This window comes from Mustela erminea, chromosome 11 (genome assembly GCF_009829155.1).
Source record: "Mustela erminea isolate mMusErm1 chromosome 11, mMusErm1.Pri, whole genome shotgun sequence".
Lineage (NCBI taxonomy): Eukaryota > Metazoa > Chordata > Mammalia > Carnivora > Mustelidae > Mustela > Mustela erminea.
Window position 1 is genome coordinate 79,504,149 of NC_045624.1, and position 27,445 is coordinate 79,531,593.

A 27,445-nucleotide genomic window follows, 5' to 3' on the forward strand; every position below is an offset into this window, starting at 1 on the left:
TTTCTCTGATATATTTTGTTACCAACGTATCAGAATTATGACTGTATTTGCTTAAAAATACCCTGGCTCTTAAATGAGCACCAGTTAGGGGATGATTAGAGAGGTTTCATCATTCAGCACAAGCTTTAGGAAAGGGGATTTTTACTTCCTTAACTGAATTTGTCAGCTTTGTCTTACCCCTGCCTGCCACACACACACACACACACACACACACACACACACCCCCTCACGCAACTCAAATATCTTTGTGAAGAGGATGGTATTTAAACCGTCCACTCTGCTGGCTGTCAAGATGTGTGCTGTTCCAAATAAACCTTAAGAATCTACTGGCTCTGAGCCTAGACTTTTGATGCCAAGAGGAGTTTATAGCTATCTCTTTTTGCCAGTCCATTAACAGAATAAATCGTAACAATGCAGGTTCTCTCTTTGGGGTTGCTTTTTGACACAGAAACTGAATATTTGCTTTCTAAATAGCAACTAATGCAATTTTTTTTTGTTATTGTTTTTGTTGCTAATTTACTTTATCTCTTTTGATGTGTAGCCTGGGGCAAGATTTAGGGGCATATTTAAAGACTTACTTGTGCCCTAATGTTTAATAATTCTCCTGGCTTTCATCAAATTTTATAATATATGAAGTGACTTGTCATTTTTCAGAATGTTGATAATGAACCAAATGCTAGTGAGAAAGTGGATTTAAGGTGTCTTGTGGGTTTTTTTGTTTTTGTTTTGGTTTTTTATGGTCATTTTATTTTTGGTCCTGATGGCCCATATGTTAATCAGTCTCTTGACTGACTGATACCAGATATTTTATTTAACAAAAATATGGCCATATTTCAGGAACTAAAAAGAACCCCCCAAAACAAACACACCTGGACTTGCATATAATTTCTCTCCATTTATTACAAAAACAAAACAAAAAGAAATTCTTCAGGTCAGCAAAATGACTTAACTGGACACCTCTTTTATGTGGATGGGCCTGCTGTGTCTTCCATTTCCGGTGAGAGAAACCAGTGGAGAGAATCTGTTAAGAAGAACTGGTGAGAAAGAGGGTGGCGCTGTGCCCAGTGTCAGGAGGCTGGAAACTGTGGATAAAGAAAATCAGTTACGACCTTCCTGATGGTTAGAGTAGCTGGAATAGTGTTTAAAAAAGGGAATTTTCTGTTTTTAGTAGCTTGCTGATGTAGCACAAGGGTCGTGCACCTCTAATTCTAAGCAAAGACTGCAACATAATTCCTCTTAAAAAGGAAGACTGGGCAGAGTCAGTTCACCTCCTCTCTCTAAAAGTCCTACTTCTTGAAAGATTGGATGTATAGTGGTTCCAGAAAATGGGGAAGACCACCAGTAGTCTATAAGTTGACATGTTGAATTCTTAGAAGATAGAAAATGGCAAGAAGATGGCAGAAAAGAGCCAAGGAAACCACTGTACAAGTGACTTCCTCAGGGGAGTCTCTGTGAGCTCTAAGCTAGGAATGAACAAAAATAGAGCGCAGTCATGGGTTGTGGGTAGTGATCAAACAACAGATTAAAAAACTGTGGTAGGAAAAATACGACAGGTGGACTCTTTCCTAATCTCCAGTGGGAAGACAGTGAGTAGGGAGAGGCTGTATTTTTCCTTCCCTTTAGCCAAAGCATTCTGCCAGTGTAGGGATGAACTGCTTAATGGCCCCTCATGAGAAGACTAGGGTCTTTGGAACAAGATTAGAAGTAATGTCCTTCTCACACAAGAGCGTGGTTTAAAGGAGAAAACAAACAAATAAAACATGACTCAACTGTGAGTCGACTGCACTGATCATGAGATCAGTCTTGTAAAGCTGGCTTACCTGGATATTGACCATCTGCCATCCCATGTTCTCCCATTCAAAGGAGAGAACTAATGGGGAAGCAGAATGTTCCACAAACACAGAAAAACCTCTGTTGATAACCTCATAAGTAATGGGGACATTCACCATAAATGACTGGTTTGAAGAGACTAACTTGACATTTTAGCAATAATACCACATGAAGGATCCAGGTGAACTAGTGAAAAATAAAACAACAAAAACACCTGACCTCATAAGAAGGAGTTAATTCAGGAAATATAAAGAATTTTTAAAAATTTTTCTTATTCTTGAGAAATATTTAAGAGGATATTTTATAAATAATTTCTACATTTAAGTTTCAATGGGTCCACTTGATGGTCTGGAAAAGACCCAGGATTTTTCCAGAATGTAGAGCTGAATTAAGACAATTAAAAATTATTCAGCTACTTCCTGAGCCTTTACTGTGTTTCAGGCACCATTCTAGACTCTGGGCATATTAATAGTGAACAAAGTAGATACACATTCTCCTCTCATAGAAAGTATATTCTAGTAAGAGTGACAAATACAACATATAGTGTGATAGCTGGTAAATGTTATGGAGAGAAACGAAGTAGCAGAAGGTCAGAGCATGGACCATATGTAGAGGGGGTTGAATGGTGGGGTTCCTTCCTATTGAAGAATTGGAGTCTGGGAATTGATGGATAACTTGGGAATCTGGAATTTTTAATGGTGACTAGAGGTCTAACTTGTGTAGATAGTCTTAACTAAAGCTTGGGTGTGGAGATAGTTAAGGAAGGAGAGGGTGGGAATGTACCCAGAAATGCATAGAATTCTGAGATTTTTCTCTTTACTACTTCCTATGGTGACATAGAGGCTCAGGAATGGGCATTTTATCTCCTGCATGGGGGCTCTTTCTGGATGCCTGCTCATAGAGTTGTAGACATTTTGGGGAAATGGTTATCTATATATATTAAAAATCATGAAGTGTGTACCTAAGAGCTCTGATAGGAACTTCAAAAGAAAGAATCAGGATAATGGAGGTAAGCTCTTCAGATTGTTCCAGCCCAACCACGGGCCATGCAAGATGAATAAAATGACTGATAGGTGCATCTGGAGGAAATATTAGATTTCCAAAGATGAGGAGAAACCTTGGAAGACTTCCATAGAGAAAAATGGTATTGTCTATGAAAAGATGAGAAATCAAACAGCTACCATGCTCATTATCAACACCGAAGACAATAGTTAGGGGAAGTAATTTCTTTATATTTCCAGATATGATGATAAGATGTATTCTGTACCTAGGCAAGATATCAGGAGAGACTTTGAGGGCAGCCTAAGAATGTTCTAACACATGAAAGAATGCATACAAGTTATTACCTCTTTGTAGCTATACGTACATGTGTACATATCTGTACGTACATCACAATCACTGGAGGAGGTTCTCCTATTAATATGGGAAGTAAGAATGGGATGGAATAGCTGACTCTACCCAGAAATGAAGAAAACTAGAAAGACATAAATGTTTTCTAAAATGTGATTACATAACCGTGGTGGAATGTGAGATGATATTAGATAGTGCAAAAATCAAGCTGAAAAAGTTATGCTTTATTGCATGTTAATATGTATAATTAATGAATTAAATATAATTTAATATATAAATATATAAATATGCACCAAAGATAATTTAATATAATATAAATATAATATAATTTCTTGGCTATTGCTTAAGACAGTCCTAAAGTAGTGGTAGTGTAAGGTTGTCTTGAAAAACTGTAGCTTTTATAGTAAGGTGAAAATATATAATATTTGAAATTTATAAATGGAAACTTACTTGATACTGGCAACCACTTTAAAAACTCAAAGCAAAACTTAACATTGGTTGATGGTGGAGAGTAAGGCTTGGTGGTAGAGAAGACTTTACTTTTATTGTACCTTTTGTACTATTTTTTTAAACTTGTAAGTTCATGTTATAATTAACACTTGAGTAATTTTATTTTATTTTATTTTATTTTTTTAAAGATTTTATTTATTTATTTGACAGAGAGAGATCACAAGTAGGCAGAGAGGCAGAGAGAGAGGAAGGGAAGCAGGCTCCCTGCTGAGCAGAGAGCCCGATGCGGGACTCGATCCCAGGACCCTGAGATCACGACCAGAGCCGAAGGCAGCGGCTTAACCCACTGAGCCACCCAGGCGCCCCTTGAATAATTTTAAAAACGCTCATTCATCAAATGATAGGTTGAATAGTTACATGATGTGACAGAATGGATAAAGCATTCAGATTCTTGATTTTTCACCTTTAGCCTTGGCATTCTCCCTGTTCACGTAATGAGAACTTTTGGTTCTAAATAACATGATAATGATTTGAAATGCCTTTATGCCTATGATGGCAAATTTGGTTGGTTTTTGATACATCCTTTATTACAGTCATGTGTGCTTTAACTGCCACTGTTTTTATGTGAATCCAGTGAAGAGAAATACATTCCCTTGATTCTAAGTATGAGGTTCTTATATTCTAAAGATAAAGGAACTTTTTTCTCTTCTCTGAGAATCCATATGGTATCATACGGATTTAAAACAAGAATACCCTAAAAAAAACACAAAAAAACAAAAAACAAGAATAACCTGACCATAACAAAATTATTTTATCTTCATTTAAAACAGTTTTCCAATGAATTTGAAGAAATGGAAATACCCAATTAATCATTTAAAAAAATATATGTTACTTAAATATGTTTACAAACACTGTATTTAGCTCTCGTTTTTTGGCAGGATCTAGTTTGCAACATTTTTTTTCTCATGATTTGGATGTTCCCTGTATAAAATACATACCTCATGCTCTACCCATAAGTTTAGTCATTAGAACCAGTTTTGTTTGTTTGTTTGTTTGTTTGTTTTTAACTTTCAGCTTTTAAATGACTAGATATTTCAGGTGTCTTTCTGCATATCCAGCTTTTAGAATTATCTGCTAAGGCTGTTGTTACATATTATTGCAGTTGTTATGATGATCTATATAGCTTGGTAAGAACAGATGTTCTGCTGTGAAAGCAGATCCCTGCACCTAAACAAAATCATTTGCTGGATCAGTAAACTTAATACAGTGATGGGTTAACGTGCTCATTGTTCACATCCCTTGAGAAAACATCTCTAACACGTCTAGTCCATATCTTAATTAGCTCAGATAAAAGTAAGCTCTTAGAAATAGTTCAAAGATAATACATTGAAGGAAAAATGTAATTAATCTATTAGTTTCTAATTATTTTCCTTAAAAATGTCAATATCAAGTGCATCAGTAAGGCATCAGATCTGGGGTGTCGTCCTAGCTCTACCCCTCACACATGTTTATTCTTGCTGATATTCTTATGAATTTACTTTGAAGTAGTTCTTGTTACCTTCCATAAGGAAGCAACAACTTTTCTACAGTGTTTCTTACCTTTTTCTTTGGGAAAAAGGAGATTGATCTTCCATCACAGAAAGGAGAGATCTTAGTTTGAACACTATGCATTTCAGACTGTGCGCTAGGCTCTCTATATGCATTTTGTCGTTTAATGCTCTTTTAATAAGGTGGTATCCACATTTTGAAGATGAGTAATAGAGTAAAGAAATCACAATTCGCATTGTAAAGCAATTTGAAATCTTCAATGTTTCTTTATAAATTTATCATCAGAAAGCCCTTTGGAAAAGTGGAAACAATGTGAGAATTTAGATTGGGAAAATATGTATGCCAGCCCTAGTTCAGCTACTTACTTGTGATTTGGTCAGGTCATTCTTTTTTTCTGAATATCTAGTTTTCTTATTTATGATGTTGAAGTCTTCCTACAGTCAAAATCACATTTGGCAATATAAGTGGAAATGCTTTGAAACTGAAAGTAATAGATAATGTTATTATTAATCTTTATAAAAACTATGATAGGCAAATAAGGATAGTGCCATCATCATTAACTACAGTTGTCAATGAGAAAACTGAATTTAGGGACTTGAGGTGATTTGCATGGTCACAAAATTACTTAGCAATGAATCTCATGTAGGAAACTGGATTTGCTGTCCCCAAATTTAGCATCTTTTTTTTTTTTTTTTTGGTAGGAGACCATGTTGCCTTTAAACAGACCATTTCTTAAATTTCTAGGTTAAAGAGAGAGTATGTGTGTGTGTGTGTAAATTTTACATATTCTTAAAGTTAAAAAAAATTAACTTTCTTGATGGAAGTTTATTTTTGGAATTTAGTGTAAATAAAACTGAGGTCCAAGAACACTGGTTTTATACCTTCCTACTCACTGTTGCTTAAACCAGAGTTTTACGTGGCTGTATTCTTTTTTGTTCTTTAGGAAAACTGTGAGCTCCTACTCTGAGTTAGCCACTCTGTTATATTTTGAAAATACAGATGATGAAGTTGATAACTTTGTTCACTGTCCGGAGTAGAACTCAGAGTCCAAAAGGAGAGGCAATAATTTAGCAAATGAAGATAGAATCTTGTTTGTAAAATAGAATAAAGTTTATATAGATGAGACCTAGTCTCACCTGAATATAAAACAATAAACCACTTTCTCTTTTTTTTCTCTAATCAAAAATAAAGATTTTAAAAATCACTTGTAAAACATTTGATAGAAATAGGACATTTCTATAATTTGTTCAGTAAAGTCAGAATTTTCAGTAGAATTTGTGGAATAATTCTTAGGAACAGATTTCTGCTTATGTAAAACAAAAGAAGTCAGGGGTAGCCTTTATTATGTGAACATGTTGATTGGGAATTTTGTAAAAGTTGGGAAAACTTTTAATGTGTGGTTTTATGTGTTTTTAAACTTGATGGAGGAGGGATTAGAAGAATGGTCAGAAGGAAATAAAGGGTAGGATATGTGGATAGGATCTATAAAAAAAATGGAAATGTGGATAGGATCTATAAAAAAATTGAAAATAATGTAAAGGTGATTAAATGTAATTTTAAAATCAGGTTTTCCTTAAAGACATTCTTGAAAATGGGCATACATATAATTGTATAAAATCTGAATAAATTTTAAGTGGTTTCCATTCATAGAAAGCTAAAAGAGGCTAAAATCCTCATGCATTTTTGTTGTTTTTTTTACACAAGATTTAATATACTTTAAGCATGCCATATATATTTTTAAAAAGCATTTTTTTTTTCCTTTCTGACTCAACATACAAGTGGTTATCTTCATTCCAGTTAGCATCTGATTGAATTAAAGACACATAGTTTTCATCCTACATAATGAGTTCATAAAGTTTAGGTGACCCTTGGTTCTTTTCATTAATGGAATTTATTTCTTCAATTTTTAAATGAAATAAGAGGACTTCAATAAGCTCTTGGCAAACACAGCCTAACTGTGAAACTCTTGGATTGCAGGCTACAAAATTGTGGAATAGTTCAAGGTGCATGTTAATCATTCAAGGCATCAGAGTTGTAATTTGCCATATGAGAAGCAGCTCAGAAGTGTTAACGCATGTGTATCTAAGTTCAGTTTACCGATTTGGGACCTCCTCTCTTTTTGTGGCTGTAATAGAGGTACAAAGATATTTTCATGTTTGTGCATATACATACAGTAACTATTTTTTAAATTCTGCTTTGTTGGAAGCAGTTTTCTGGTTTTAGACAGCTTTGACAAACATTAAACTATGCTTTTATCATTTGATCCTCTTTTTTGAGGATTTATACATGTTATTGCCAGTATTTGGTAAATATTATTATGCTTTAGGAAGGAAAATGTTTGGTGTATGTTTCACAAGGTATGGTGACTGCTGCTGAATTATGCAGCAGAAATTATAATCCACACACTTTCAGAGGGATGTATCCATCCAACTTCTGGATGGATTGTTTTAAATAAAACTGTTGCACCCACTTGCTAAGCATGTCATCATAGTTCTGAGAAATGCTAATGTCCTGTTTTTAGCTAAAATAAATTGTGCATTAATATGCATAGCTAAAGATGTCAACCACGGTGAGCCATCTGCAGCCAGACTGCCGTCAGTGAGTCGCTGCCTCTGTGGAGGAGGTCATGTGGCTTAGGCAATCCTCGAAGAGCAGAAAACAATCTGTTTTCACACGATAGCTTGCTTTCCTATTTATAATATGCCACATTATGTGATTATGTAATGTGTGTTATGTAATTATATTTTTTGTGGCATTAGAACTATCAAATATAAATAACATATTCAGGAAATATTTGAAGATAATTTGATGAAAAATAGGAAAAAAGTTCAGAATAGTTGAGAAGGCGGTGCTTTCTTTTGAGTTCATGTGAAAGAGGAGGGAAGAACTAGTAATTGGAAAAGAATTGAAAGCACTGTCTGAGTCTAAATGTTCAAACTATGCCAGGAAGAGTTGAGAAGGGACAGACCTGAGAATGTTAAGCAATAAAGGAGGAAATTCAGCGTGGACCCAAAAGATGGGTAGCATTCTGGTGAACGCAGGAGGAATACACATTGGGCCGTGCATTCCACCCACGTGTGAGAGAATGAGGATACTGCCATGATGGAGTAACTGGTACATGCGGACGTCACGGTTTGCTGAAAAGTTTAGTTGTTATGCTTTCAGAAGTAAGAACCCAACAGTCTTTATTGTATAGGGACGGGCAGGATGAAAGCGTAACTGAAGAAAATTTATTCAACAGCAAATGTGAATGGTGTGAACACAGCAAGTAAAAATTCCCAACGTTGTGTTATTCTTTTGATGTTCCCTTATTCCAAGTACTATGCTGTGTTGAGCAGAGATTCCATTATTAATCTTATGTAGATTTTATGTTTAAGATTTCCAGTTTGGAGTGCACTGAAGGGTAGATGTTAGTCATTAGGCCTTCTGGACTTTGTGTGTGTGTATGTGTGTGTGTGTATGTGTGTGTGTGTGTGAGAGAGAGAGAGAGAGAGAGAGAAATATTCATTCCATTTTGAAGCTAAATAGATGAATAACAGTTGTGAACAAGAATATGCTTTAACTCTACAACCCTAAAATTTGGGGCACCTGGGTGGCTCAGTGGGTTAAAGCCTCTGCCTTCGGCTCAGGTCCTGATCTCAGGGTCCTGGGATCGAGCCCTGCATTGGGCTCTGTGCTCGGCAGGGAGCCTGCTTCCCCCTCTCTCTCTCTGCCTGCCTCTCTGCCTACTTGTGATCTCTGTTTGTCAAATAAATAAATAAAATCTTTAAAAAAAAACCAAAACCCTAACATTTGCCAACTCACCTCAGTGCTTAGATGCATCGAGTTAATTATCGTCAATTATTACTGAAGACACACTCTTAAAATTCTGAATATAATTTTTTAGTAATCAGTAATAATCAAAACTTTAGGTAACTTTTTTTGATAGTGGCAACATTAATTGAAGCTCTCTAGGTGAAGCTCACTACCTTAAGTGGTACTTCTTGAAACATCTAAATAATACATTTATGATTATCCATCAAAGTCCTTAGGCAATGAATTTATATTACTGTATGTCATAGCTCTAATAACCCAGAGGGTAGGATTCAACAGGGAGGTGTGTTTTAGTAATTGTACTTCAGGTCTGCATTAGGGTATATAGTGACCTGAGAATGAGCAGAAATCGTGGCTAACCAGTCTCTTATCCCATTTACTCAGATTATTAAATTAGAGGAGTGAATGAACGACTTTGTGTGTTTCTTTTTTCCTTTCCTCGGAACTAATTGAATTATGGTAGCTCATTTAAAAGTTGTGTCTCCAGACCTTGAATTCCATTTATGTACTCTATAAGTAAGGCTATGGGTGGGAAAAGCAAAAGATGACTATTTTTTCCTGTTGTTATATCAACTCTAGAATTTAGGAATTGGTGAAGCATAACATTTTTCAAATAAAGCTGGATTATTTCATTTTAATATTTATATATTGAAGATAAGACTTCTTTCTGGATACATTGATATAGCTGTGGGCTTCCCTGGTATTGTTTCTTGTATTTTTCCCATCATTTATCAGGTGGATGTGGATGATTATAGTGTAATGTTAGGGAATAAGTGCTAGTTTTTTTTTTTTTTAAGATTTGTAATTATTTATTTGGGAGAGAGAGTGGATGCACAAATGAGAGAGAAAGAGAGTGAGAGAGCACATGAGAGGCGGGGTGGGGGAGAGGCAAAGGGAGAGGGAAAAGCAGACTCCCCGTTGAGCAGGGATCCTGAGCCAGGGATTGATCCCAGGACTCTGGGATCATGACCTGAGCCGAAGGCAGATGCTTAACCTACTGAGTCAGGTGCCCCAATAACTGCGCTTACAACAGGTGCCCCAATAAGTGCTAGTTATAGGAAGTTATTATGAAATATTGGTAGAAGCCTTTTTCTGTGAGTCAGCCTTGGCCTTGGATATTGTTTGACTCCTGTGGCATGGGGAAGAAGTAATAAGGACTAAGATATTCTGAGATCCTCATTCATGGCTATGATGGAATGAAGACCCAATCATGTAGACGTAGGAGAACCAATATATTATAGACATGGGTAACAAATGGAATGGGCATCAAGTGTCTGAGGAAGTGATGGTAATAAATTAAGGTTCATTTCTTCTCAGACTTAGAAATAGGTGGTTAATTTTGGAAGTGAAACAGGCAGTTATTGCCTTGAGGTGTGGAAAATATGTATGGTTAGTGGGTATGGTGATTATGAGGGACTCTTTGAGTTTGACTCAAAATGGGGATAGGTTGTTCATGGCGTGCAACCAGAAAACGAAGGCAGCAGCGTGTCCTACAAACTGTGTAAACAGTGGGAATTAGCAGAGTAAATACAGGAAAGCTGTAGCTTGAAGAGCACAAACATTTTCAGTTAATTTATTTAACTCAAAACAGCTCAAAACTGTGGGCATCTGTCGTGCTTAAAGGCTTAGTTAGACCCCAGGGCATCCGTGGAAAGACCACTACCGGGAAGTCCTTACTGTTTGTTACTTACTGTCTTTGGAGGATATAGACCTGAAAATAGATTGATGATAAAAGTACGAGCATTTTACATTTCAAAATGATATATTTTGAAGTTCTTGCAAAAGATTAACTTCATTTCACAGTTCTGGGAGAGGCATTCAGTTCCAAGGGGAAGTAGTTATAGTCAACCAGCCCCTTCTGTGGTTAGTGGTTTTACACAGATGATCTTTTTGTGAGGGTATAAAGAATCTAGACAATGACAAAGGCCAAGTGAGGGGGGGTTGGCTTTGGAAATGTGAAAAGAGATATGGGAAATTACCTTTCACAAGCAGTGCAGACATACTTGAGGAATAATTGAGAATGTAGGGAAGATACCACAGGATTTCTCATTCTGATGACTGAGAGGAGAAAGTTGCTGTTATCACTCATTTCTCTCCCTGCTGGCATGGTGGAAGACAAGGCCCCCCGGAAAAGTGCAAGGTGGTTTCTGATGCTGGGGCAGCTTGTGGACTTTTTCATTTTCTCAATTTATAGGAAGTTTGCTTTTGTTTTTGTTTTTCAGTTGAATCAGGGAATTGCAAATGCTTCTGTTTTTAGTGCTAGATTGTTAAGCGCTGAGATAAAAATCATTTCTAGTTGCAACAGATTTGGGCAGTAGAATTAAATATAAAAGGAGGCTCTTTCTAAAAAAAAAAAAAAAAAAAAAAAAAAAAATCCTAAGAGGATAAAAAGCTTTTCATATTGTGTTTGCTGCAATGATTTTAAGCCATATTCTAGCAGCGAGGAGGAACACCGAGGGGTCAAAATGGCTGTTACGTGTTTTTATCAAAATGAAGGAAATGTGGTCATTAAAGGGACAAAAGATGGGGCTGTGGAGTCTGTTCAGAAGAGGGTATGCTAAGAGAAAAGCAGAATTCTTCTCTGTGGAGAGGCAGTGATTTGGGTTTTCTCCCTCTCTTCCCAACTCTTCCCTGTGTCATTACATAGAAACAAGGTCATATACATTTATAAAATACAAGGAGACATTTGGTTTTGGAATAAGGGCACTAGAAAATGTATTTCCCACTACTAGTGTAAATGATGCATTTGGTATGCTGTGGTAGTGTTCTGATTTTACAGTGGTTTGAAAATGGAATGAGAGCCTAGGTAGGCTCGCTACACGTGAAGCTCCGAAGTTCACATCCAAGGAAGTATTCAGTGGGGAGGGTGTGAGAAAGTTTCCTGTCAGGAAGAAAGGAAAAAGTAGTTATCACAGTATCATCAGATACTTAGTCCATATCTATAATCTTCAAGTTATATGTTAACTTGTTTCTTATCTGACTTTTACTACAGTGTAGTCTCCAGAAGGATGGAGATACTTGTCTCTTATTCTGTGTTCTGTGCCAAGTAGAAGTTGCTCAATAAATACTTGAAAAAAGAAATGAATAGGTGGCTTGGGTGCCTGGGTGGCTCAGTCGGTTGAGAGTCGGACTCTTGGTTTCAGCTCAGGTCATGACCTCAGAGTAATGAGATTGAGCGCTGCATTGGGCTCTGTGCTCAGTGGAGAGAGTCTGCTTGAGAATCTCCCTCTCCTTATGCCCCTCCCCTCTATCTTTTCTCTCCCTCAAATAAATAAACCTTAAAAAACAAACAAACAAACAAAAACAGGTGGGGGTGCCTGGCTGACTCAGTCAGTGGAACATGAGACTTGATCTCGAGTTGTGAGTTTAAGCCCCACATTGGATGTGGAGCTTACTAAAAAAGAAAAAATAATTAAAAAGGAATAGGTGAATGAATTTTGCTTCTGCTTTGGTTATAACACTCATCAAAAAGATTAAGAGCAGCTAACTATAATGCAAGTCAGTAACCCCAAGGATTTATAATTTATTGTGGTTAACGTAGATGCACATCTCATAATGTTTTACAGGAAAAAAAAATCAGTGACAGAGCATAGGTAAAGAATTATGCTTTTAATTACATTTTCTTTTGTCTGCATAATTATGAGGTGATGTATCATTTAAGGTTGTGGAAAAATACAAATGAGCAAAAATGAACAGTACAACAGCAGAAGTGACATTGACAGTAGGGGAGATGGTCAAGTAGGTTAAAGTTTATTTATGAAGGAGTTTATGTCCATCAAGAAGGGGGTAAAGTAGAGTGAAAGTTTCCTTACACTCTAGCTCACCTTTCATCAGGGTACTGGCATAAGTAGAAATTGCTTATGTTTTGGAATTCAGATATTTATATAATAAAAAGTTATTTTGTGAAATGCCTCAAACATACAGAAAAGTAAATATTAAAAAATATTGCAAGTACACAGATACTCAATACCCTTACTGAAAGCAAATGTAATGAACACTTTCTACCCATTTAAACAAATGTTTTAATTTTACTTCATTTCACATTTTAAAACAGAAATATAACATGTTAGAGTTGACAATCTCTTTAACCTTCTCTAAACAAAAGTTTGCTTTCCCTGGGATTGCAAAATAAGCCCTTTTATACAAATGCATGAGTTTAAATGATTCAGTGTGCTTTTTTACTTTTAAAGCCATTATATTAAGAAAGTCATTCAATAAAGTTTTGTTCTCTTACTAAAACAGCTTCACAGTATAAACTATTAAATGACAAAAGTTTTTAAGAGTTTAGGAAAGGCTATTTCAATTTCTTTTCAAAAGGAAGTTGTTTGCCCATAAGGAACATGCTTTTTGCCAGCCTAGCACTTCATACTTTCATACTGTGGAAAACTTTTTTGGTAACTCTGTTCCACATATTTAGTTGTTCACCATTAGACTTCTGTACAGAGAATCGCAGCGCTGAACTGGTAAAATTGGTTATTTTGGTTGGAAAAGATTGTATCATACAGAATTTGATGTTCTGAATTACTTTGGAAATATTTAAAATTTTGTATAATATGCACATATTATCTTGGAATTTAAAGAAGGTGAATGCCAAACATAGGTACTTTTATTTATCTTTTTATTATTTATTTATTTTTTTAAATTTAAATTCAGTTAGCTAACAGGTAGTACCTCATTAGTTTTTGATTAGTGTTCAAGTGCTCATCCCATCATGTGCCCTCCTTAGTGCCCATCACCTAGTTACCCTGTTCCCCTACCCATCTCCCTTTACACAACCCTCAGTTTGTTTCCCAGTGTCAGGAGTCTCTGATGGTTTGTCTCTCTCTGTTTTTTTCCCATTTAGTTTTGCCTCCCTTACCTCTGCGCTATACTTTATATTCTACATATGAGTCAAACCATATGGTAATTGTCTTTCTCTGATACACTTATGCTATCCACAGATACTTTTAAATTATGTTCTAAAATAAGTATCCAATTCAGCATCTTTTTATAATTGGTGCAGCATGAAATGAACAGATGTACTTACTCCTATACCTGTGTTTATATATGTGTTGTTTATCTCACATCTATATATATCTCACCGGTTGAATAAGTATATTGCTTCCTTAAACTGCTCTTTCTAGTATATTCATAAAATTATAAGGAAACAATAGTTCCTCTGTTAAATCATGCTATTATTTGTGATAATTTGAAGAGATGCCATTGGTTTTTCTTTATTTTCTTAACAGAGAATGTTCTCTTTCTAACCCAGTGTGGCTAACAATTTTTGTTTTCACACATTTGATTATGTCGCCTTGGAGGGGAAAGTAATGCTCTGCTAATTTAAGAAATTAGCAACGTGTTAATAATTTGACAGGCTTACACTGGGTTGTGTAACTAAAAACTGTATATGAGCCACCAATAGAAAAAATATCTAATGGAAGTAATTTCTGGACTCTAATTTGTTATAATTCATCTTTTTATGATACAGTGTTTCCTATTTCTGTGATTACAAACTTACAGTAAATCAGGGGCAAAGAATAACAAAATTAGGGGTGCCTGGATAGCTCAGTTGGTTTAGAAAGCAGCTGCCTTCGGCTCAGCTCATGATCCCAGTGTCCTGATATGGAGCTCCACATCGGGCTCCCTGCTCAGTGGGAAGTCTACTTCACCCCCTCCCTCTGCTGCTCCCCTTTGCTTGTGTTCTTTCACTCGCACTCTTTCTTTCTTTCAAATAAATAAATAAAATCTTAAAAAAAAAACCCACAAAATAAAATTAACATTAGAAAAAAATACAACTTTATGTTCATTTTTACTTTTTATTTTTCCAAAAAATATAGAGTGCTTAATTCTCTGAGGTTCACTACTTATATTTCTGTGTAATTAACATTATAATATTTTAATATAAATTAAGTAAAATAATTTGGGATCTATATGTTTCAAGTGAGGAGCGACATAGTTTCCAACGGTACCATGCATTTTTAAAATTACATTTTTGTGTCTTCACATTGTTACTGTCTCTGACCATTGTTTCATATTATTTCTAGATAAAAGAGTGGCTCTGTTTAAACTGTCAGATGAAAAGAGCTCTAGGAGGTGACCTGGCTCCAGTTCCACTATCCCCTCAGCCTAAACCGAAGACTGCCCCCATAACTCCTCCATCTGCAGTGAGCAAACCGTCCCCACAGCCACAGCAGACTTCTCCAAAGAAGGATCCTGTACCCAAACAGGATCTCTCAAAGGCCCCTGAGTCTAAAAAGCCCCCACCACTGGTGAAACAACCAACCATTCACGGATCTCCCCCAGTTGCAGCCAAGCAGCCTCCTGTGGCTGAGTCTTCATCCAAGCCGACCCCTCCCAAGGAGCCTTCGGTCCCATCTGAGCAGGCAAAGGTCCCCATGGCTGAGGATAAACCAAAGCAGCCCAAGACAGTGAAACCAGCCACAGACGTGTCTTCAGCACCAACAGCAGCAAAACCTGATACTCCAAGCTCTAAAGTACAGTTGGAGGATCAACAGATAACAGCCCCTCCTCCGAAAACAGATGCTGCCAAACCCTCACAGAGTTTTCCACCAACGGGAGAAAAAGTCACCCCCATCGATTCTAAAGTCATACCCCGACCTGCATCAGATTCAAAAATTCTTTCACACCCTGGGCCTAGTTCAGAGACTAAAGGTCAAAAGCAAGTTGATTCAGGTCAAAAGAGGGAAGAACCCAAGAAAGCACAAACCAAAATGAGTCCAAAGCCAGATGCCAAGCCAATGCCAAAAGGGTCGCCTTCAGCCCCAGGCCCACGACCTACCACTGGCCAAACTGCCCCCCCATCTCAGCAGCCTCCAAAGCCCCAGGAACAGTCAAGACGCTTCAGTCTGAATCTGGGAAGTATTACTGATGCCCCCAGGTCACAGCCCACGACGCCTCAAGAAACCGTGACTGGAAAACTCTTTGGGTTTGGAGCATCGATCTTCAGCCAGGCATCAAATTTGATCTCCACTGCAGGCCAGCCTGGGTCTCAGTCTCAGAGCGGGCCTGGGGCCCCGACAAAACAAGGCCCTCCTCCTCCACAACCACCTCCTCAGGGGCCACCGAAAGCCACAGGTCAGGGGCCACCAGTACCTGCAAAGGTTATCCCTGTGAAAAAAGAAACGAAAGCTCCAGTGGCTGAAAAATTAGAGCCCAAAGCTGAACAAGTTCCAACCGTAAAAAGAGCAGAAACTGAAAAGAAGCCTCCACTTGTTAAGGATAGCAAACCTTCAGCAGCAGAGCCTCAAACGCCTGTCCTAACGCCCAAGGTGGAGAAGACTTCCAAACCAGAATCAACCTGTCCTCTCTGCAAAACTGAACTCAATGTCGGTTCAAAGGAGCCTCCTAACTTCAATACTTGCACGGAATGCAAGAATCAAGTGTGTAATCTCTGTGGATTTAACCCTACGCCACACTTGACAGAGGTAAGCAATTTATATATTACTTACGGAGATGAGCATATCATGTTTATTTTGAAGTATTTTGGTAGCTGAATTTCTGAGCAAAAAATGCCCCCCTTAAACAAAAATAGCCATTTCTAGAAAGAAGGTTTATCAATATTGATGGCACAGTTGAAGTTTCAATTACTTATTACAGGCCTTATTTCTTATTAAAAGTTCATGTAATTAAATATTTTCTCGATTATGCACCAGAATTAAGAAGGTGAAATAAGCTGACAATTTAAAATAACAATTATCCCAATTCTTTGTGCAGTCAAATGCTCTACCACTGAGCTATATCCTCATCCCAATTCTTTGTGAATGAAAGACATGTAGCTTTGGAGTACCATCTGGTTTTCACTTATTCACACCAAGTAGTAGTTGTAATTTACTGTTCCCATGATCTTCGGTCCTTCCTGCTTCTACTACCTTGGAGAAAGTTTTGGTTGCTTACAGATCCATAAAGAACATGAATTTGTTATGTTACAAACACTCTTAAGCACTTAGTGTAAGTTAATAATATTGACTACTAGAAAACAGTGGTTTGAACTTATTAGGTCTAGACTTCTTATAATTCTCTTTGAGCTATTATCTGCCATAAATATAATAGAGAACTTTCAGAAGAAGTGTGCAAAAAAACCCAAAAATAAATGCAAAACAAAAACAGATACATGGGTTTCAGTGACTGATGTCAAGGAACTGTGTTTCTTAATTTTTTTCTTAATGGGGTGATGAGACATTTTCTCCATGGTGTAAATGACCAAAACATAGATGGGCAAATTTCTACCTATTAGAGTTATAAAAGAATGAATCTGTAAACATTATGGATGTGTTCGGCTGTTAGAATATTTACATCTTGGGAAACTGAGGGGTTAAATGATTATTGCTGTCTTAGATGTTTAATAGACTTTTTTGGGATTGAGTTTTAAATAATTGTTGTTTTTACACAAATCAGAAATACTTAAGGATTATTTTTTTCACTCTCTTTGATTTTGCAATTCATTGGAATAGAAAAATTGAATAGATTTTAGCAACTATACAGAAGGAGGTTTAGAGATTCTTAGTGTTGTTTTTGAGTTAAAATTTTTTAGAGAACAAATTATACATTTTTTTATTTTTTACTTTTAAAAGGCGTTAGGTTGCTTTGAAATAATGAGCATCAAGTGAAAGCGTTTTTTCTACAGACCTAAGCAGATTTTTATCGTCTTTATCTGTGAAGAATAGAGTTAACGGAGAACCATTTTAAAGGCAGATAAAATTTGGTTTCCCTCAGCACTTCATGAGTGGTAACAACTATAATTATTACTTACAGTGGTTTGGATTCATTGCAAAAGCAAAACAAAAAGCAAACCTTAAATTTCTCCCATATATTTAGGAGAGTTGTTTTTGGTTGTGTATTCATGAAGCAGAAAATTTTGGTTTTACCATTACAATTGTATTTATTTCATAGACTTAGAGAATTTTGCCCTTTAATGAGGAGCTGATGGTGTCAACACAGTACAGTTTAATAGCTATAAAACAAATGGCATCACTAAAAACAAAACAATGTCTACATTTGAAATGTATTTTGGCACACTAAAAGAAAAGTGTAGTGTGGAGGGAGGATTGTGTGTGTGCATGTGTGTGTGTGCATTTTTGTATATGTATATATTTGGACCACAGTAATTATGAGAATCCAGTCAGTGTCTGGAGGTATGAAATGAGAGCCCTTGGGTAGAAAGGTGATAAACTTTTTAGGAAAATCTTTGGTTTTCTTTGTGTTGGTAAAATTATAATTTGGGGAGGTGCTCATTTGAAAAGGAGATTTCTTAAAGCACAGAATTTCCTAGGCCCTGTGTGAAATTTCAGTAGTTTGAAAATATAAGTGGTCTCAAGTATTCAAGTGGTTTAGGTGAAATCCTATTTTAAATATCACCACTGGGATCACTGTTACTCAGAGTATTTTGGTGTGTGGTAATTTATTTGAATTTGGAAGATGTTTCAGAGGAGGAAAAAAAATGATATAACAAAAACAGTTGTCTAGTGTTCCTACCTTAACTGAATGTGCTAATCCATGTGAAGTTTTGAGTTAGTAGAAGGTCTTAGTACCCTCCAGCCTTTAGGTAAAGTCCATTGGCTGCCCTGTATCAAGGGAGTGAATGATGTTGGTTGAGTGATTCGGTATTCACATACCCCAAAGGACTTGAGAGGGTGGGCACAAGGAGTTAGTTGAAAAGAGAGGCACATTGTGTTTGGATATGTGTATGCATACGTACACATACACTTCTAGAAAATTTTAAGTACGATTTACAGGCTTAGTTTATGATGCTCTCTGAGAGTTCTTACTACTAATCTCTCCTCATTTCCTTCAGTTAGGAGCGATTAGTGAAGCACCTTCTCCCTGATCCTTGCTTTATTTCTATGCTTTCTGCATTCTGCTTGTGATTTTTATTTTTTGTTAACCTCCTATTTTATGCTTTTTTCTTATAGCTTTAGGGGGCACATTCAGAAAATACTCAGACTTTATACCTGCAATGCAAAGAAGTGGTATTTCTAAGAAAGGAATCAACTTCGTCCGTTTATTTTTACTAACAAGGCACATTTAACTCTGTATTATAAGCCTCTGCTTCTACTCTACCTTATCACTGCGAGGCAGGTCTTTTCCTCCGGGTACGACTCTGCCTTCCCCTTTTGCTGTTCTGTTTCTCTGGTGGCAAGAAGCGCTGGTTATGGTTAGTCATGAGTTCGGGAGCTATGGAGAGAGGACTTCCCCCTCCCCCGCCTATTTATCAAACACACCTGTCTCTTAGGTTGCTTCCTGTTTCTCATACACAGCATCCCCCTCAATACCTGAGTTGTGCCAAGGGCTGCCTGCAGGGCCCTGGGGTGTAGCCAGGCTTCAGCCTGAGCCTCACGGTTTAACTCTTTGATGCCAAGTTTGTATAAGTGGCACCATAATCCAGTAGCCTCGGATAGCAAGGAAGAAGTCTCTTAGGCTTTAACTTTGGCCAACTCAGAGAATAATTTATCTTAGAGTTTTAAAAGCAGCAGCAAGGCTTTTGGAAAAAGCTGGTCTTAAAGAATTTGGAAGCATCCTGAGTAAACAGCCTAAAACTGACAATCAGTTTACCTAGTGAATTTTAATAATTCTGGTTCAGCTCAAATGCAAAAAGGACTCATAGTTACTCATTGTGGGTGTTGATGTTACTGTTTGTACCGTACCTTCCAAAAGTAATTTTTTACTATGGGAATAAAACTTAAGACGACATTTCCTCATGTTTCAGGAAGTTCTAAGGGTTATAGTTTTGCTTTGTTAGCAAGATAATTATGCAGGGTGTGAGCGATGCAGGAATAGCTAGCATTTATTTGTCACTAGGCAACAGATGGGCCTTTTGAGCCAATTAAGACCCAGTGGTGTAACTGGGATCCCTTCAGATCTTTGGTCTCTTGCTGGGGTGGCTTCAGTCTTCTCTGTCACACCCTCAAGGAAAGCCTCATGGGCATGCGTTGATTTCTTAGTTTGACAAACATGTATCTTGCTTTCATTTTAAAAATCATTACTTAGTACATTAAAAATCATATACCTCATACTAAAAAAGTGCCTAAGTGCACACACACACACACACAATTAAAAGCTGAAAGAATGATGAATCAATTTAGTCAAAATAATTCTATGAATAATTGTTTTCAAAAGAGTTACTTAATAGAGATACGCATTCTGTGTGAATATTTCTGACATGCGTGACAGAAAGGGACACTGATAGTACTTTATAACTTATGTGAGAGAGTTGACAAGTTTGTGGCTTGAAACAAAATTTTTGGTTTTTAATTTTTAGGAGAATTTGACCTGTTGCTTTTTTATTAAGTAATATTTTGTCAGAACAAACAAATTTGGATTTAAGATAAACTTTTGTTAAAATAAATTTAAAGTACTTTCTCCATTAGTCTTCTATGCATTTTTATGTGGTTAATATTCTATCTGGTAGTTCTGTATTCAGTGTAACGTATGATTATACTATTTCCTCACATGATTAAAGACTTTGTGCCTATTATTAAAATGATTATTAATTTTTTGATCCATGGGTATATGTTTTTTCATACACATTTTTCTCACATTGGGGATTTAAACTGTTCCATTTTTTTCATTATAAATAAGATGAATGTTTTTGGACTGATATTTTGATTTTTAACTGTTTCCCAGGGAAAGTTTATTAGTACTAATGTTACTGAATCAAGGGACTAGGACCCTGAAGTATCAGGTTATCTTTGGAGATAAGATAACGTTTGACATCCCCACCACAGGTGTCATGATTCCCTTCTTACTGCAGCTTTTCCATTCTCAAAAAAAAAAAAAACCCACGGAAATTGATATTTGCTAATTTGGAAGTCTAAAATTGCTATATATCATTTTTTTGATTTGTACTTCTTTGATTACCAGAAAGATTATTTGGATATTACAGGTAAATAGACAATTCTCATGAGGATCCAGGCAAAACATTGTGTAGGGATTATGGGAAAAGGTAAACGGCTGTCACTGTTGATGGTTTGGTTTTCTGTTTGTTTTTGTTTTTGTTTTTGCAACAGGCTGGTATTTGACGGCATTTTTCTGACAGTAATCTTGTTGGATATGTTTTACAGTGATTTTAGATATCAGGCAAATGGATGTCAGAGCAGGGCAGCTATCAAACTGTAGAGGTGGAATTCAGAGGCTGAGCCAGTGGGCTCTCTCCCGTTCTATATGTGAATAACCTAGGGAACTGGATGGCCATTGCCCCTTGTTCTGTCCTCTCTTACCTATAAGTTGGTTCAGTTGGTAATGACCAGGACTTTCATACCAACACATTTGCTAGCATGTACATGAAAGCCAGGAAACATTCGGGACCCATGGAATAGTTGTGGCTGTGTTAGGTAGTTGGACCTAGAAGAATGGGCACATTGAGATGTTCAGAAGCGTAGAGGTCAGCATCATTGCGTCCTTTTTCTTTCCAGAGAAGTCCACCCCTGGTCACCATTTATGGGTGGAAGAAATGACTGAATGACAAAATGATGTCCCTACTTTCATGTATAGTGAGTGTGAGGACATAAAACATTCTTGCTCCAGCTGCAGGAAATAGTGTTGTATTTCTGGCAGTGAATACAAAGACTTTACTCCATGAAAATGATGACCATCTAAGTGTTCCATTGGTGGTAGTGGTGGTTGTTGATCTTTGCTTCTACCAACATTTCTGTACAGCCTCTTCCGTTACTTTCCCAGGACTGGGATTGCTGGACCATAGGTTATCTATACCTTAAACTTGTTCTCTAGGGTGGTTGTCCCAGTTTATATTCTGGCCAACTTATGCATGCTGCTATTTCTCTAGAGATGCCTTGTCTGATAAGATAGTCACTGGATGGATGTGGCTAATGAGCCCTGTGGCTAACTAAATTAGGATTCTCTTAAGTGAAAAAAGACACATTGGATTTCAAAAACTGAGTATGAAGAATATAAAATATCTCCCTGATAATTTTATGTTGATTACCGTTGTGTAAGACTTTCCATCTGTAAATATTGCTATTACTACTGCCTTTTCATCATGTAAGCTCTGGGGCTGCCTATGCCCATGCATTGTGATATAGTGTGGTATAGGATGTATTTCTTTCTCTCTATACAAGAGAAATGCCAATATTATTAGGTTTATAGCTCTCTGATTATCTTTGGCAGAGTTCATTTTCCTTAGGTTACCCAAGATAGCTGGTTCTTTTTGCATGCTCTACTGAGCAGATAGTTCTCAGGGCTCTCACCATCAAGAGACACACTACTGATGCCTGGTCTGGTCTGGTTCAAGGATCACTGTTCTCAGGTGCTGCTACCCATCATTAAGAAATATCTGTACTATTGGAAAAAAAAAGAAAAAGGAAATATCTGTTCTATTGACTAGCATAATGTGGCCCTGTCTTCAGGTCAGAACATCTTCTCTACTGATCTCTCTGGTTCCAGATGTTTTCTCTCTCACGTCTTTCTAGAACTTTAGAGTTTATTTATATTCTTCCTGTGGTTTTGGTAAAAATCATCTATATTTGGGCAGTTGCTACTAGGAAACTCAGCAATACAAAATACTAGAATTCACGTCATTTGGTCCACTATTTTCTCCCTTTCTTTTTTTGATGACCACGTATTTTACTTCTAAAACTCTATTCCAGGGGTGCCTGGGTGGCTCAGTGGGTTAGGCCTCTGCCCTTTGCTTGGGTCGTAATCTTGGTGTCTGGGGATGAAGCCCCGCCTCGGGCTATCTGCTCAGCAGGGAGCCTGCTTCCCCCCGGAAAACCTGCTCTGCCTACTTGTGATCTCTCTTTCTCTCTCTCTGTCAGGTAAATAAATAAAATCTTAAAAAAAAAAAAAAAACCCTCTATTCCAGTAATTTGAGGGGTGCCTGGATGGTTTGGTTGATTAAGCTGCCTACTCGATTTCTGCTCAGGTCATGATCTTGGGGTCGTGGGATTGAGCCCCACATTGGACTGCATGCTCAGCATGGAGTCTGCTTAAGATTCTCTCTCTCTCGGGACGCCTGGGTGGCTCAGTTGATTAAGCGGCTGCCTTCGGCTCAGGTCATGATCCCAGCATCCTGGGATCGAGTCCCACATCGGGCTCCTTGCTTGGCAGGGAGCCTGCTTCTCCCTCTGCCTCTGTCTGCCTGTGCTCGCTCTCGCTTCTCTCTCTATGACAAATAAATAAATAAAATCTTTAAAAAAAAAAAAAAAAAAAAAGATTCTCTCTCTCTCTTTACCCCTCCACCCCTCTGTGCACAGATGCTCTTTCTCAAATAAATAAATACATGGAAAAAATAAAACTCTATTCCAATAATCTGAATTACAGAAGTAGTATTCCCTATAACAATCCATAGGATACTGAAGTGTCTGAAGAGAAGTGAGTAGCTTCCTCTCCACCATGTACTTCATATTAATGACACAGTATCTATTTAGACCATCTTTTTCTTTTTTTTGCTTTTCATTTTTAAAATTTTTAATTGATGTATCATTGACAGGTAATATCAAATTAGTTTCAGGTATACAGCATAGTCATTCAACAATTACATACATTATGAAATGCTCAGCACAATAAGTGTATTGCAGTATTATTGACCATATTCCCCATGCTGCCCTTTTCATCCCTATGGCTTATTTATTTTATAATTGGTAATTTGTGCCCCTTAATCCCCTTTGCCCATTTTATCCATTTTCCCACCCCTCCCCTCGGGTAGCCATCAGTTCTCTAAGAGTCTCATTCCTTTTTGTTGCTTATTTGCTCATTTGTTTTGTTAATTAGATTCCACATAAAATGAAATCAAGTGATATTTGTCTTTCTCTAGCTTATTTCACTTAGCATACCCTCTAGGTTCATTATTGTTGTTAAGAATGGTAAGATTTCATTCTTTTTTTTTTTTTTTTTGACTGAGAAATATTCCATTGCATGTATATAGCACATCTTTGTTTTTCATTCATCTATGGATGGACCCCTGGGTTACTTACTTATCTTGACTATAATAAATAATGCTGCAACAAACACAAGGGTACATTTATCAGCACATATATCGGAATCATATTCAAATTAGTGTTTCTGTATTCTTAAGTTAAATACGCAGTAGTGGAATTACTGGATCATATGGTAATTCTATTTTTAATTTTTTGAGGAACCTCCATACTGTTTTCCAGAGTGGCTGCACCAGTTTGCATTCTCATCAGCAATGCATGAGGGTTCTTTTTTCTTCACATCTTTGTCAACACTTGTTTCTTACGTTTTTGTCGTTAGCCATTTTGACAGGTTTGAGGTGATATCTCATTGTGGCTTTGATTCGCACTTCCCGGATGATGAGAGAGGTTGAACATCTTTGCATGCGTCTCTTGGCCATTTCTGTATCTTCTTTGGAGAAATGTCTGTTGATATCTTTTGCCCACTTTTTAATTGGAGTATTTGTTATTTGGGTATTGAGTTGTATCAGTTTTTTATATATTTTGGATACTGACCCTTTATTTGATATATCCTTGGCAAATATCTTCTCCTATTCAGTAGGCTTTCTTTTATTTTTATTGATTGCTTTCTTATCTGTGCAAAAGCTTTTTATTTTGATGTAGTCCCAGTTTACTTTTGTGGGGTTTTTTTCCCCCTTGCCTTTGGAAACATACCTAGAAAAATTTTGATATGGCTAATGTCGGAGAAATTGATGCCTCTGCTCTCTTCTGATTTTTATGGTTTTAGGTATCACATTTAGGTCCTTAATACATTTTGAGTTTATTTTTGTGTATTGTATAATAAAGTGATCTACTTTCATGCTTTTGCATGTAGCTGTCCAGTTATCCCAACATCATTGTTGATACTTTCTTTTTCCTATTGCATATTCTTGCCTCTTTTGTTGAAGATTAAATGACTATATAATCATTGGTTTTTCAGGGCTTTCAGTTCTGTTTCATTGATCTATGTGTCTTTGTTTGTGCCAGTACCATACTGATCTGATTACTACAGCTTTGTACGTGTATCTTGAAATCTCAGTTTGTGATACCTCCAGTTTTGTTATTTTTCAAGATTGCTTTGGCTATTCAGTGTATTTTGTGGTTTCATAAAGCTATTAGGGTTTTTGTTTGTTTGTTTGTTTGGTTCTGTGAAAAATGCTGTTGGTATTTTGATAGAGTTTGCATTAAACCAGTAGATTTCTTTGGGTAGTATAGACATTTTAACAATATTTGTTTTCCCAAGTCCATGAACATGGAATGTGTTTCCATTTGCATCATTTTCTGTTACTTTCATCAATGTTTGATAGTTTTAAAGAACAGGTCTTTCATCTTCTCGGTTAAATTTATTCCTAGGTATTTTATTATTTTTGATGCAATTGTAAATGGAACTCTTTTCTTAATTTCTTTTGCTGCTACTTCATTATAGTGAATAAAAATGGAACATGTTTCTATATATTGATTTTGAATCCTATGACCTTCCTGGATTTATTTACAAGTTCTGATAATTTTTTGGTGGAATCTTTAGGATTTACTATACATAGTGCCATGTCATCTGCAAATAGTGGAAGTTTTACTTATTCCTTACCTATTTAGGTGGCTTTTATTTCTTTTTGTCTGATTGTTGTGGCTATGAATTGTAGGACAACATTGAATAAAAGTGGTGAGATTGAATATTCTTGTTTTGTTCCTGATCTTAGGGGTAAAACTCTCAACTTTTTACTATTAATTATGTTAGTTAATTATGTTTTCATATATGGCTGTTACTATTTTGAGAGATGTTTCTTTACTCTGATTTTTAGTATATCCTTTGTCATGTAATAAATTTCCATTAAAAACCAGTTTACTCTTCTAGAGTCTTTAATTAGTACTGTTCTATGTCTAGTCTGTGGGGTCAGTACCTTACTATTTTTATTAGTCTAGTTTTTTTTTTAATAAGATTTTTTTTTAATTTATTTATTTGACAGAGAGAGATCACAAGTAGGCAGAGAGGCAGGCAGAGAGAGAGAGAGGAGGAAGCAGGCTCCCCGCTGAGCAGAGAGCCCAATGTGGGACTCGATCCCAAGATCCTGAGATCATGACCTGAGCCGAAGGCAGCGGCTTAACTCACTGAGCCACCCAGGTGCCCTATTAGTCTAGTTTTAATATTTAAAGATATTAAATATCCATGAAAACCTTAATAAAAAGTCTATTGGTTAGAGTGTATATCTGGCTAGGATTTAACTTTTCCTTACTTATAAACTAATAAATTAACTTGTTACTATTTCATAGTTACTCATTGTTGACATGACACTTATGGGTCCGAGACAAAGAACTTTGTTACTCACAGCACAGCAGGCAGCATGAACATCACAGTATTTGCATCAGTTCACCTTGCCCTCCACTCTCATGTGAGTCATGTGATATGGGCCTATATCGATACTGCACATGTAGTGGATTCTTTACATATGAAGAACACAGAGCTTGTCGAATCTACCTTTTATGCAAACTGTAAGCTAGCCTGCTCTTTGCCCTAGGAGAAAACATTACCTCATCCTTTGTGGTTGCCCACTGCCTGCACAAAACTCAAAAATAGCCTAGATGAAGAGCAGCCAGGGTCTTGCATTGTTGGCATAACCTGTAAGACATGTAGGAGCAGGAGTGACCCCCTGTGGACTGTCTTTCACAAGAGGGATTAATAATCCAATGGATTTAAACTTAAAATATTGTGAATACCTCCTTAAGATGATGTTAAATATAGAGACCAAGGATGGGAAATAGTGAAAAGTGAAATTATGCTGGTTTAGGTCAACTTCAACCCCTTGACACAGGGTTGGAAGCTGCCCATTTGGAAATCTCTCTTATTCTTATGTCTGCTTCTCATCCAACTCCATGAAACTTCCATGAAAGTATACTACTTATCAAACTTCATACTTAGGTAAGAAAATGAGGCTCAGGGAACTGAAATAATATGCTTGCGATTGGGGCCAGATAGTGGTTGCTAAGTACTGAATAAAATACTCTTTTTATTAAGTTTGTTTTCTGCAGCTCTCTTAAAAATTTCTTTTCCTTTACTTAAATTTTGTGAACGACATGAACAAAAGAACCATTTGCAAAGCAGACAACCCAGTCTTATATTCAGACAAGCAGTTGCTCCTGGTGAAACTGCATACTCCACAATTTAATATGCATTAACATTTTCTTGCTCCATTTTTATGTAGATTACATGATCCTACATATAAATATAATGTTACTGTGATTTGAAAATAAATTTGATGGCATTTTCATAATACAGATGGGTTTATGTGCATGATTCCGAAATTACTCATTCATTAAATTATAGAAATCTTTCTAATCAGGTAGCAAAATAATGTTTTAGTTCTACAGATGACAGTCTACAACACTGATAATGTCATCTGCATGGTCATTTTATACAGCTTATAGATCTATCTTACTGTAGGAGGAAAAATGGTAATAGATATTCATAGAAGTAATTGAAACAATATGCTTTGCTTTAATAGTTTTCCACATTGGAAATTATATATCTATATCTATGTATCTATATATATCTC

General features: G+C 36.6%; 1 protein-coding gene across 7 annotated transcripts in view; it reads left to right on the forward strand.

The window, feature by feature from the left end:
* Nucleotides 1–27,445, forward strand: part of PCLO (piccolo presynaptic cytomatrix protein) — a 400,035-nt gene that overhangs the window by 13,223 nt on the left and 359,367 nt on the right. For all 7 annotated transcript variants that reach the window (XM_032305895.1, XM_032305888.1, XM_032305890.1 and 4 more), the window contains one exon: nucleotides 15,018–16,418. In XM_032305895.1, the coding sequence (XP_032161786.1) occupies nucleotides 15,018–16,418 (1,401 nt within the window). The remainder of the gene's footprint in view (nucleotides 1–15,017; nucleotides 16,419–27,445) is intronic.